At 48.4% G+C, this 13,026-nt stretch overlaps 1 protein-coding gene across 1 annotated transcript in view; it reads right to left on the bottom strand.

Moving 5' to 3' along the window:
• Positions 1–926: 926 nt before the first annotated feature.
• The window catches only part of LOC106812836 (glycine amidinotransferase, mitochondrial-like), a 22,583-nt gene continuing 10,483 nt past the window's right edge, over positions 927–13,026 (bottom strand). Inside the window, 6 exon segments of the mRNA XM_014816817.1 lie at positions 927–3,482; positions 5,735–5,987; positions 7,260–7,397; positions 10,150–10,337; positions 11,958–12,081; positions 12,084–12,164. Coding sequence (XP_014672303.1) covers positions 3,256–3,482; positions 5,735–5,987; positions 7,260–7,397; positions 10,150–10,337; positions 11,958–12,081; positions 12,084–12,164 — 1,011 coding nt within the window. The 3' untranslated portion in view covers positions 927–3,255.

Here is a 13,026-nt window from a genome sequence, read left to right on the forward strand (position 1 = left end):
GACCGATGTTTGCAGAGTGAACAAGCGTGGATTGCAGCGTGGATAACAAACGGGAGACATATGTACACGATCCTATCTGCCCAGCTAATAAGCCGTAGGGCGAGTGGCAGACGAGGCGAATTTCTCACCCAAACGGCAACGAATTTGCCGGTAGTACAAACCGATATCTTGCTTTTACTTAGGTTTATATTTTTAGGTGATATCTTTCTTATAAGATTTCCGACGCCGAGTGTAGCATAGAAAGTATTGCTCACGGGTACTGTGGGGGAGGAGTGGGGGAGGAGTGGGGGCGCTAGCATGTAGCTATTAAGGACCACAATGTAAATAAGTGTGCTTGTCATGCTTTTCGTGTATATATCCTTGGTAGTTATCCAATTTTATGAATTCAGAATTTTATTGTAATAGTATGCTATGTATTGTATATGATGGATAATTGCCTAAATAAATAAATAAAAATAAAAAGCTATAGCTGTCGCGAAGAATGTAGGCGACGATGTTTTCTCTTTGCTCGTGTCAATTAACCTAGTATTTGTTGACGGAGCTTGGAGCAACAGTTGAATGTGCCCCAGGGGAGGACTGGCCCGATGCGATTTTAGAATAAAGAAGTCAGACAAGGAGCATGTGGAAGAGAAAAGGTGGAAAATGGTTAATGGTTAATTCATAAAATTCTTTTTCTTTCTCATCAATCGAGGGGCGTGTCTCACTACGATTAGTTTACGAAACTGTACAACATAGATAATGCTGGTAATAGCCAGAAATTTGCATAATCGCGATGATTATGTGATGTAATTACAATGTGTGATGTTACATTTTTGATGACATACGGCAACGACAAGGAAAGAAAATTGCACGAAGATAATGACGTCATGAAGAACCGCGCGAATGACAAAACATGGCGCAGAAGACTTAATTACACAAGAGCAGTGTTTTGTTTTGCACATGTTTATATGTATTGCTGAGTTTTACATGCTACTATATAACGCTCACGGCCGTGCTTTCATTAGTAGTGGAACTGCAATCGCATAACCTAGATCACCATGCAATGCTTATAATAGCTGCTTGGATAGTAACAATTACTCAGGTATTCCGACTGTTAAAGACACAGAGAAAAAATTTATATAGATACGGCGAACAGCCTAGCTGCAGCTCTTAATTAGAGAACGGGAGATAAAACCATCAAGGGCCCATAACAGACTCGTAAACTATAATGGCCCTTGCTACTACGTAAACTGGTTCTATCATAAACCAACTGGCTTCCAAAGCCGACAAACAAAAAAGAAAGCTCCCAGAGTCACGGTGTGTTCTCGTTGAGACATACTCTTTTATCGCATTCTCCGAATAAACATGACAGGCATTTAATTACATACGCGTCTCTCTACTTGTCAGCTTTCCCATAACAGTCAAGTCGACAAATCTACGATCTATCTGACGACATCATTACCGTTAAATAAATACGTTCGTTCCGTACCAGGTCACCGAATTGTGACCAGTTGCGAGTCCAACGTAAGTATATAGAGAGAGATAGTTCTACGTTATGTGCTTTATCACTTTGGCTACACCAGGCGGTTCCATACAATACGGTAACTTAAAAAATACATGCGGTAACATCAAGGTGTAGGTTCCACCAGTACTATTCAGCCCTGCACAGTATTTTATCCAGCATGCCATCGATGGGCATACAACGACGCGAGCTTTAGCCAAGCAATCACAATAGATGTTGTGCATATAAATGGGCTTCATAATGATAACAGTACATTCGATTCACAACAACTTCGTAACACTGACAATAAATTGATCCCGAATTCATCTTTGAGTGGCGAAGAAACGCCATCTACTAAAACCTGAATCTTGGAATGCCTATAGAAGTCAACGCGAGAAAAACACTGTAAAAGCTCGCTTTGCGCACCAAAGTCCAATCAGTGTTTTTGTTTGTCGGAAGACACCAACTGAAGTTTCAAACGCCTGGCAAGTTATGAATGAGGTCCTAGTAAAGTTGTCACTTGGCATTTACTTGGTCACCACCAACCGTGAACGGACGAACTGTAACTATGCATGCATGCTTATCTTTAAGAGAGCGCGAGCACACACAAACACTCACACAGTGAGTGTACAATCAGTGTGCAAATAACATCCCTCATACAAGATTAGTGTACAATTCATAGCAATATCATTGTGACGTTTACAACGGTATAGCATTTAGGTGTTTACATAGATAGATCGATTACATTACATTTGGCAGTTGTGCATGTTTATGGGATAGGTGGCCAGAGCACTGTGCACATAGTTGAAAATGTCTATGAAGCACAAATTAACATCTGCTCTTCTGGAAGGTGTTCCATACGGAGGGAGAACCTCCTACGCATCGTGGAGAAATAAAAACGATATCCCTATAATCACCTTGCGCACACCAACTCTGTTATTGCTATTGCATAAAATGCAATAAAACTGTAAACTTACACCGAACAAAACATCCCAGAACAATAATTCCTCAATCGATCTGCCAAAAGGACCGGAAATCTCTCTAGACACTGACCAAGTGAATACTTTTTACCCACAACCTCTTCTCGCATCCGCAACGCCCGTAAGTAGTAAACATGAAAAATGCAACTAGGAAATTGTAAGAAGTTCACACGAAAACGTACATGCTTCTTAGAGAACCCTATAACCCATGCGTCTCAGGGAGGCTTTGACCCACGTGCCTTGAGGGGGGGATAACCCATATCTCTCAGGAATTCCTATATCCAATGCATATCAGGAGTCCCTGTAACTCATGTGTCTCAAGGACCTGTATGACGCATGTCTCAGGAAACCCTGTAACCCATGTGTCTCACGGATGTGACCACAGGGTGACCTTGCGACCTTGATAATAAGACTTAAGTGTGATCCCACTACCCCACTACCTTAGAACCTTAGAAGTAAGACTCAAGTGTGACACTGCGACCCCACTACCTTAGAAGTGAAACTCAAGTGTGACACTGCGACCTTAGAAGTACGACTCAAATGTGACCCCACGACACCACTACCTTAAAAGTAAGAATTAGGTGTGACACTGCGACCCCGCTACCTTAAAAGTAAGACTCAAGTGTGACCCCACAACCCCACTACCTTAGAAGTAAGACTCGACCTTAGAAGTAAGACTCAAGTGTGACCCCACGACCTTAGAAGAAAGACTCGACGGTGACGCCACGACCTTAGAATTAGCTCTGTGGCGACCCAACAACCTTAGAAGCAAGATTCGAGGTTGCCACGGCGACCTTAGAAGTAAGACTCGAGGTTGCCGCGGCGACGCACGTCGCACGTCCAGCAGTGGGCGCCGCCGCCGAGCGAGTTTGCGTGTCGGAGGCTGACGGGGACCGGCGTGAGTCCGTGCTCGCGGAAGAACTGCTGCGTGCTCGTCTCCTGCGCCTCGACGACGACTCGCTTCTCGTCCAACATGAGAACGTTCATCGACAGCCACTTGGACGACATCCACAGCGGGTGCTCTGCGGGGAGGAAGAAGAAAGAATCAGGGGCGTGTGTGAGAATCAGGGGCGTGTGTGAGAATCAGGGGCGTGTGTGAGACATCAAGTGGGTCGTAGTGTGAGGTACAGGGGTTAGTGTTGTGAGACTGTAGACTCAGGGGGCGTGTGTGAGACCATCTATGTGGGTAGGTGTGTGAGTGGTGAAGAAGTTAAAGAGCGAGGAAGTTGACGTGTAAAATCATGATTTAAGTTGCGACTCACGGCTTTTGTCTCACAATATACTTAAGAAGGTAGGTTATCAGGGGAGCAGGAATAGTGATCTGCCGTACGCGCGCATCCGCACTCTCACTCTCCGAACGTTGCACGCCATCTTCTGCCTCACTGCCTCCCCTTTCGCTTCCTCCCCGACTCTCTCTCTCTCTCATCTCCTCCCTCGCTTCGCCTCCCCCTCTCCCTCTCTGCCCTCTCTCCCTCCTCCTCTCCCTCCTCTCCCCTCTCTCTCTCTCTCTCTCCTCCTGCCCCTCCCTCCCTTCTCCTCCCCTCCTCTCTCTCACCATCCGCCATCATGGGGTTTCGGCAAGTGTGAGAATCTTCCAGCCGGGCTCTCCTCGAGACATCTCCCTCACCTCTCGCCTCCTCCCTCACTCCCCTTCCTCCTCTCACCTCCTCCCTCCTCCTCTCCCTCCTTTCCTCCTCCCCCCCGTGCTCCCTCCCTTAGCCTCCTCCCCCCTGCTCTCTCTCACCAATCCGCATCATGGGTTTGCGGGGTGCTGATATCTTGCCAGCCGGACTCGTCGGCCGGAACATCTCCCTCCGCGCCTTCCTCCTTCTTCCTCCCTCCTCTGCCCGTCCTTCCCCCCCCCCCCTTTCCGCCTCCCTCCACCCTCCTCCTCTCCCTCCCTGCTCCTCCCTCACCAGTCTGGCATCATGGTTTGGCAGTTTTGAGAATCTCCAGCCGGCTTCATCTCCGAACATTCTTCCCTCTCCTCCTCTCCTCCTCCTCTCCGCTTCTCCGCTCCCTTCTCTCTCTCATTGCCCTTCCTCTCTCCCTCTCTCTCTTCCTTCTTTCTCCCTCCCCCTCTTCCTCTTGCCTCGTCTCTCTTTGCTCTCTCCCGCGCTCTCCGGTCCCTCCCTCCCTCTCTCGGCTCCTCGCTCTCTCTCTCTTCTCTCTCTACCTCTTTCCTCTGGGCGTCTCTCTCTTCTTACACCTCTCTCTTTCTATCCCCTTCCTCCCGCGCTCTTCTCTCCCTGCACCATCCCGCCCATCTCAATCTCGGGTTTCCCGCGCGGTGCTGAGAATCGTCGCAGTGCCCCTCCTCTCGCTGTTGCCCTCTAGTTGCCTTGACTATCCCCTCCCTCGTACCTCCTTTCTCTCGTATTCCCTCTCTCCCTGTCCAACACTACTCTCCCTCCTGCCGTCGCCTTCCCTCCAGCCTCTCTCTCTCACATCCGCGGCACTCCACTTGGCTTTCGAGGCGGGTGTGAGAATCTCCAGCCGCTCTCTCGAACATCTCCCTCTCCCCATCTCCCTCCTCTTGCCGCTGGTCGCTCCTGCCCTCCTCCTCTCCTTCTCCGCTCCTCTCTCCTCCCCCCTTCTCTCCTCCTTCACCGCATCGCGGCATGCATGGTTTCGGCGGTGGTGAGAATCTTTCCAGCCGCTCTCCTTCCCCGAAACATGCTCCCTCCCTCCTCTCTACTCGTTGCTGCTTTCCTCCCTGCTCCCCGTCTCGTCTCTTCATCTTTGTATCCTCCCCTCCTCACTGCTCCCTCCCTCCCTCCGCCTCGATCTACCTTCCTCCCCCTCGTCTCTACTCAGCTATCCGGCATCAAGGTTTCGGCGGTGTGAGAATCTTCCCAGCTCCCTCTCCCTCTCCCTCGCCTCCCCCTCTCCCTGCTCCCTCCTCCTCTCCCTACCCTCACTCCCTGGTTACCATCTGCTGAGACTCTCATTTTATCCCCGTCTCGTCGTCTCTTTGCTCTCTCTGTATCCGCCTCTCCGCCTCCTATCTCCCTGTCCCTTCCTCCCCTTCCTCCTGTGCTCGCTTGAGAATTCGACAGCATCAACAGGGTCTCTGAGGGCGGTGTGGAAGCAATCTTCCATTGCGCGCTCTCTTGCCGACACATTCTCGATCTTCTCTCTCTCTGCTGTATCTCCCCTTCCCCCTCCTCGCTCCCCCTCTCTCCTCTCCTTCCCTCGACCCCTTCTTCCCGTGTCCCTCACCCTTCGCTCTCCGCTCCCTCCCTCCCTCTCCTTCCTCCCCTCTCTCTCTCACCATCCGCATCAATGGGTTTCGGCGTGTGTGAGAATCTTTCTCAGCCTCGGCTCTCTTCCGCACACATCTCATCGCGCTGTCTCTGTAGCCCTTTGCACGGGCGGTCGGGGTTCGAGATGACGAGACCGGGACCGATGATGTTGAACGTCGCGTCAATATGCATCGGATTCGGGTCCTTGAACGAGATCGTGTGCACGCGGTAGGTCGGCGCCAGGTGGCGGCGCAACCACTCGATTCCCATGAAGTTCGTCACCTGCGACGCGACCAAAAAGACGGAAGAGTTAGACAGACCCTGGCCGAGACAATGCAAGGTTCGCCGCCGCTGGCTCAAAGTAAGCTCCGCCCACTTTTCATGGATTATTGATATGCCAACGCTGCTTTAGTCTGGATTCAGTAACATGTGCGTGCGTACGTACGTACAGTACACCCCAGGCACAATGCCAACTTACATTGTGCGCGAGGTGTTCTAGATTTTGTGCGTACGCACATGATCGTACGCATTTCTTTTTCGAATCCGGCCCCTGGCAAATGCCGTCGCCACGTACGTATCTCCGTGAATATAGATTGTGGATTATCGTAACATGGAAATGTGGAAATGCGGCGTCTTTACTTTCAAAAGAAGATGCGCGTCGACAGAAACAAAATTAGTCGTAACATTTATGACTTTTTTTCCCCCCGTAGATCAGACCTCTATAGGCTGCATGTGAAAAACTTGTAACTTTATCATGTTTCTGTCAATTGTCTATGAGATAAAGGTAAAGTTATCATGTTTCTGTCAATCGTCTATGAGATAAAGGTAAAGTTATCATGTTTCTGTCAATCGTCTATGAGATAAAGGTAAAGTTATCATGTTTCTGTCAATCGTCTATGAGATAAAGGTAAAGTTAATACTCATGTGAGCTTTTGACAATGGGCCCCATGCAGCTCATGTAAAAAAAGCTGTTGTATAAATTTCTACTTATATTTGGGCTTACATATATTTGTTATATGGCTGTGCATAATACAGCCTTGTAATTGGTATACAGAGCATATTGATTTGAAACACACTGCTTTGCAACATTAACAGCGACAGTGTATAGCAAAAGAAGCTTTGAAGCAGTGGACGAGCATATAGAGTATATCAGATCTGGTAAAAAGACAAAGAAAAAGAAAAAAGAAAACACCCACAATGAGATTAAACCTCCTGACTGCTATTATCTGAGTGGCTGCATGGCAAAAAGTTTATCAACTCGCTTGACCAACAGTTAAGAAAATAGAAACGTGTTCTAATCTCTCGACTAGTTGAGCGTTCAACTTTCACACTTACACTGTAGACCTTCAGTCGATTGGTTGAAAAGTTGATCAACTCGCTGACCAACAGTAGAGAAAATAGAATTGTTCTAATCTCTCTACGAGTTGACATCAACTGCATTTACACTGTTGACTATCGATCGATCAGTTGAAAAGTTGATCAACCTGTCAACTTTCCAACTGAAAGTCGATAGCGTAAACCCGGCTTAACTCCGTGTGTCGGTAGTAACTATACCTGGCTTCTCTGAGCGAAGATGTCGCGCCCGGCCCTGATGAAGTCGGCTGCATCGAAGCACGGTTCAAACTCCGTCGTCACAAACTTGCCCTGTTCCGCCAGCAAATGTCTGTCGGCGACAGACTTCATCGGGTAATCCTGCGACGACAGAAACGTTCAGCGCGTGCAGTTACTGTCAGTGTGTTAGCCAGAGACCCGCCTACCTGTCTTAGACGGCCTATTCTTGGATGAGACGGATGAAATTTGATAGAGACGGCATGAGGGCGGCCCCATTTTACCCCTGCATGAAAATAAAATCGTCAGTTTTTCCCCCTAGGGCGCTTTGCGCTCGCAGCATCCTCGCTTCGCTCAGATGGTGAGACTCCCAGTTTTTTTCTGGTTAACACCCTGGTTACTGTTCACGTTTGGCGCGTGCGGTTACCGTTCACGTTTGGCGCGTGCCGTTGTACATTTACGCGCGAGATAGCCGCGTACCGCATATTAGCGGTATATCGTGGTACAAATTCTCGCCGTACCGATTCTCACACACACACACACACGCACACACACACGCACACACACACATGCACACACACAGATGCACACACAACGCACGCGACGCACGGTGTATTAGCACGCACGCATGCGCACTGTGGGCCGTAGGATCGGCCACGCACGCACGCACGCATTCGCACAGCACTGCACACACAGACACTAGACACAGACACACCACAGCACAGAGACACACACAGACACACAGACCACACACACATCAGACACTCACCAGACCACCACAGACACTATCACGACAGAGACACACAGACAGAGCACACAGACACACACACAGAGACACAGGGACAAGGGCTCGAAATGAACCGACGGCCACGCGACGGGTCATTGCCGTCGGTGCCGCTATCAATTGGGCTCGTACTGCCTGAAACTCCCAACCCGACTCGACGGCAGTCACCTGCCTTGCCTTTTGTGTAAGTTGGCCGTCGGTCGTCCTTAATCTACTGCCTAGTTTCGTTTTTAGTGAGTCAACCATAACACTTAACGCGTGCGTGCTGTAGTTGCAATGATGAGCCTATAAAACCGATAGTCGCAGGAAGGGAATAATAACCGGGCATGCAAATATTATTCGCTCCTGTTAGCGCGCATGTAAAAATTGTCTTGTTACTGACTTCAATTACAGAAGGGGGAATAGGCGGCGGTGTTACGGTGTAAGCTTACTATGGGGGGGAATATTGTGTTTTTGTACACTTAAAAGGCAGACGATATTGATGTACTAATTTGTTTATGAGTTTTCCTTTATTTTACAAAAAGTTGGGCTGTCGGCTCTCTCAACATTTTAGAGTTTTCCTTTGTGCCGTTTTAAATATGGCGCTTCTGTCCTTCCATCTTTAAAGAAAAATTTAGAGGCGAGATTTCTCACATGCTAAGAAAAGTTGCCTTGCCCTTCTCGTCGCGTTATTCGAGCTCCTGATACACACATAATGGCACCGGGTGTTAAAGTGAGGATCGCATAACATTTCACAGAGAGAAGGCGAGAAACCCACAGTTGAATGGAATTGTATACAGAACTATGTTGTAGGGTCCATCTCTAACAGCTTCCACTGTCCAAACCAAATCAGAATATTCTGTCACAATTGAAGAAAGTATTTGGCTTTAAAAAATCATGGGTTTATAAACTAGGTATCTGACGGACCTTTGTGTGACATTCGAGCCCAGATGGTCTGGTGTTGACGTACATTCAGAGGGTCCATGTGCTGTGTGACATTCATGAGAACCTAATGGCTGTGTGACGTACATTCAGAGGGCCAATGGCTGTGTGACGTACATTCAGAGTGTATATTTTCTATTTTTATCTATTTAACACAAAAATATTTATATGATTTATATATTTTACACTGCTTTTCTTGATAGCAGCAACAGATAATATATCGCAATACAAACATTTTGGCGGTACCCATCACTATTTATGGCACGTTTTATAAACCTTTCCGTCCGCTCGGGGAAGGTTCGAACTCGACGGCAGTATAACAGTTTAACGGTTTTACAACAGTTTTACACCATGCAACAGTTTAACGGTGCAATAAATGCTACGCACGCTGACGAACTTACACACGCTGATGCAAAAACACTTATGGCACCCTTGGATGAAATCGTCGGCATATGCTTATTAACTCTTTTGACGCTTTCGCTAGGCGCAACACGCAAAGCGCGTGCCTCCACGGAAAGCACGTTTTTACATTTTACGATGCGGTAACAAAATACACAGCGGCGCGCAACACTTGTTGGGGTTGGGGTTGGTGTTAGGGGTTAGGGTCGAGGTTGGGGTTAAGGTTGGGATCAGGGTTAGGGGAGCAGCTTGCCCCGCATCTCATACAAACAACATAACAGCGCCGCTCCGTCGCTACGCGCTCGCGGCCATATATACAAACAGCAGAGCAGCCTCGCTCCCCGTGTCCGTCGCCACGCGCGCTCGCGCGTACAAACATCGGAACAGTAGCTCTGGGTGGTACGTACAGATAACAGTAGCTTAGCTCAGGCATGCAGGAGCGCCTGTCGTACAGGTAACAGTGTGCCGTGTCCGTCGCTGCGCATGCACCGGGTCGCCTCTATTTTTCTCGTACCGCTAATGCGTAAACGCATGCGCTGCAGCCACACACAAGTATCAAATCAGTCACCTATTTCCTAAAAAAGTACCAAACAGTCACTTAACCCTTAACCCTATACACTAACTCTAAACGCGACTCGGCTATCTTTATATACGGTGTCAATAGTACCAAATATCCGTGCTATGGTGTGGTGGCGATTTTTACGCATTAGCGTACGGTAAAAAATACACGCCACCGGGTCGCACGTACAAACATCAGAACAATAGCTTGGGGGTCCGTCGTACAATACATACGCAGTCGTACAGGTCGTCGCTCATCTGCGGCTTGGCGCCGTCGTCCACTTGGCACCCTTCGAGAGTACTCTTGATGAGGTTGCGGTAGGCGCGATACTCGAAGAAGCGTGAGCGCCACGCCATCGGACTCTCGATGATCTCCTTGCCGACGACGAGGAGGATGTCCCTCGGCATCGCAGAGTAGAGACCTAACGGCATCGCCGTAGATGAAATTAGTCTCGACAGTATTGGTCTGGTCTTGACGTATAACTTCTAAACAATTCTTTAGAACTTCTTATTAAAATTCTAATAACTAAAAATTCTAACTTCGTAACAAGTCTACCGAAGTTATCGTCACCTAAAGTCTACGCTAAGTTTATCGTCCGCCCTATAAGTCACCTAAGTTTCGTCACCGCTATAAAGTAAGCCTAAGCTACCGTCGCCGTCAAAGTATACGATAAGCTACCGTCGCGCTATAAAGTCTACTAGGCTTAAAACGTCGCCGTAGAAGCTACTAAGCTACCGTCGCCTATAAGTCTACCTAATCACGTCCCCTAAAGTCTACCTAAGCTACGCGTGCCCCATAAGTCTACTAAGCTACCGTCGCCCTAAAGTCAACCTAATGTTTATCGTCACCCCTATACTAAAGTTACCTAAAAGTTTCGTCACCTAAAGTCTACCTCAATTATGCGTCACCGGTCTAAAGTCACCTGTTATTTCGAGGCCTAGCTAAGTCAACCTACAGTTATCGTCCCGCTAAGTCTACCTAAGTTATCATCGCCCTAAAAGGCTACGCTAAGCTACGTCGCTATATAGTCTACTAAGGTCTTATACCGTCGCCCTAAAGTCTCACCAGGTGCACCCCTATAAGTCTGACCAAGTTATCGTCCACACTAAAAGTCTACCTATAGTTATCGTCTACGCCCCCCCTATAAGTAATCGCTAAGTATCGGTCACTAACGTCAATCCTTAAGTTATTCGTCTCTCTAAAGTCTATCCTAAGGCTACGTCGCCTCTCCAAGTCTACCTAAGGCTAACGTCGCCATATACAGTCTACCTAAGCACCGTTGCCTCTAAAGTCTACCTAAGCTAACGCGTCGCCACTAAAAGTCTACCTAAGCTACCGTCGCCTAGAAAGTCTACGCTAAGCACGCGTCGCCCCTAGGTAAGTCTACCTAAGCACCGTCGCTGTCTATTACGTCTACGACTAAGCCCCGCGCCCGTAGCAGTCTACCTAGGAGGCTTAAAAATCGTCGCTCTATCGTCTACCTAAGCTACCGTCCGCCTCTAGTCTACCTAGCTACCGCGCCCCTAAAGTCTACCTAAGCTAGACTTACCGTCACACCGTCCTGTCCTACCTATCAAGTCTACCCAAGTTACTCTCTGCCGTTATGTCAACCTAAGCTACATCGCCTAAAGTATACTCTTAAGCTAACCGGCCGCCCTAAAGTCTACCTAGGGGGGTGTGGGGCTACGTGCGCTAAAGTCTACCTAAAGCTACCGTCGCCCTATTAAGTCTACCTAAGCACTAACTCCGTCAACGTTCTAAAGCTACCTAAGCTACCGTCGCCCTAAAGTTACTAAGCCTACCCGTCACCCTAAGCTACATCTAAGGCTAACCGTCGCCCTATGTCTACTAAGCTATACCGTCGCCCTAAAGTTACCTAAGGCTACCCGCGGCCCTAAATCTACCTAATTACCCCGTCGCTTAAAGGCTACAAAAGACTCTACCATCGCCATAAAGTTGCCGCGGCCCTACCTCTAAGTAACCGCCCCACCTCTCCCCAGCCCACCACCTGGCCGCCCTCGGCAGCGGTGTCGCCACCTACTGCGCGATCTGAATGTCGGTCGTCCTCGTATGCTGCTGCAGTCCCGATCGTGGGTTCGGGCCCGGCGTACGACAACGCCTTCGTGGCGCAGAATGCTGCAGAACTCCTCGATCTCCGCCGTTAAGCATTATCTGTCAGATGCTCGGCCGGGAACGGCTTGCCGCCGTACTGCTGGTAGAACGGCCAGTACTTCTCGTAGGTGTTCGCCTGAAAGCGGGCAGAAAAACCTTGCCGGTTGGTTCGTGCGTGCGTTGTCATTGTCGTTGCTCTCGATACGGAAACGATCGCGGCCACGCACAGGCGTTCTTTTGCAAAGATAATTCTGAACAGGTGTCGGCATGTGCAAAATTTTCTGATGTAAAATTTTGTGCATCTCTAAGAGTCTAACATTCGATTTCAAGTTCAATATTAGTTGTAGTTTATTGATGGAAGCAACACGTGATTTTCGCAGCTGGGTGGCGTTTTGGCGACAAAATTTCCGTTTGGGGCAGTGAATAAGACCACCAAGGGCTATGCCGTGCACAAGAAGATTGCCGCTAGAGGCGCTGATCGTCACATCGTTACTCTCACAACCCTGCAGACGTCAGGTCACCTTAGGTTGCAACATAGGCGAATCGTTTTTACAGGTGACAAAAGTCTCAAACGTTATGCAAAGTGGCTTATGGGCAGTCAACTATATTATTGATTCACTATTAGAGGGTGCCCATCAGATATTCATTAGAAGTTGAATTAAGATATAAATGTTTGAACCACCCAAATCCGAACCCCCTACCGCGCCCGGCCTGTATACAATGGCATACATGTACCACTCGTAAATTGCGGCCAGTAATTACATTCACAGTACAGGCGCGCGCGGTAGGGGTTCTGAGTCGGGTGCGTTTCGACATTAAATCATCCTGTAATTACATAGTGCGCATATATTCTAATATATTGACTAATCGTGGTCAATAAACCTCAATATTCACAGAGAGTATAGCTAATTAAACATGTGTCTAAGGTATCTCGACATTTAGAAATGTAAAAATCCTTTCGGCGGAGATATTAGAGTTAGACACTATCCTACGGACCG

Source organism: Priapulus caudatus, unplaced genomic scaffold (assembly GCF_000485595.1).
Source record: "Priapulus caudatus unplaced genomic scaffold, Priapulus_caudatus-5.0.1 Scaffold692, whole genome shotgun sequence".
NCBI lineage: Eukaryota > Metazoa > Priapulida > Priapulimorpha > Priapulimorphida > Priapulidae > Priapulus > Priapulus caudatus.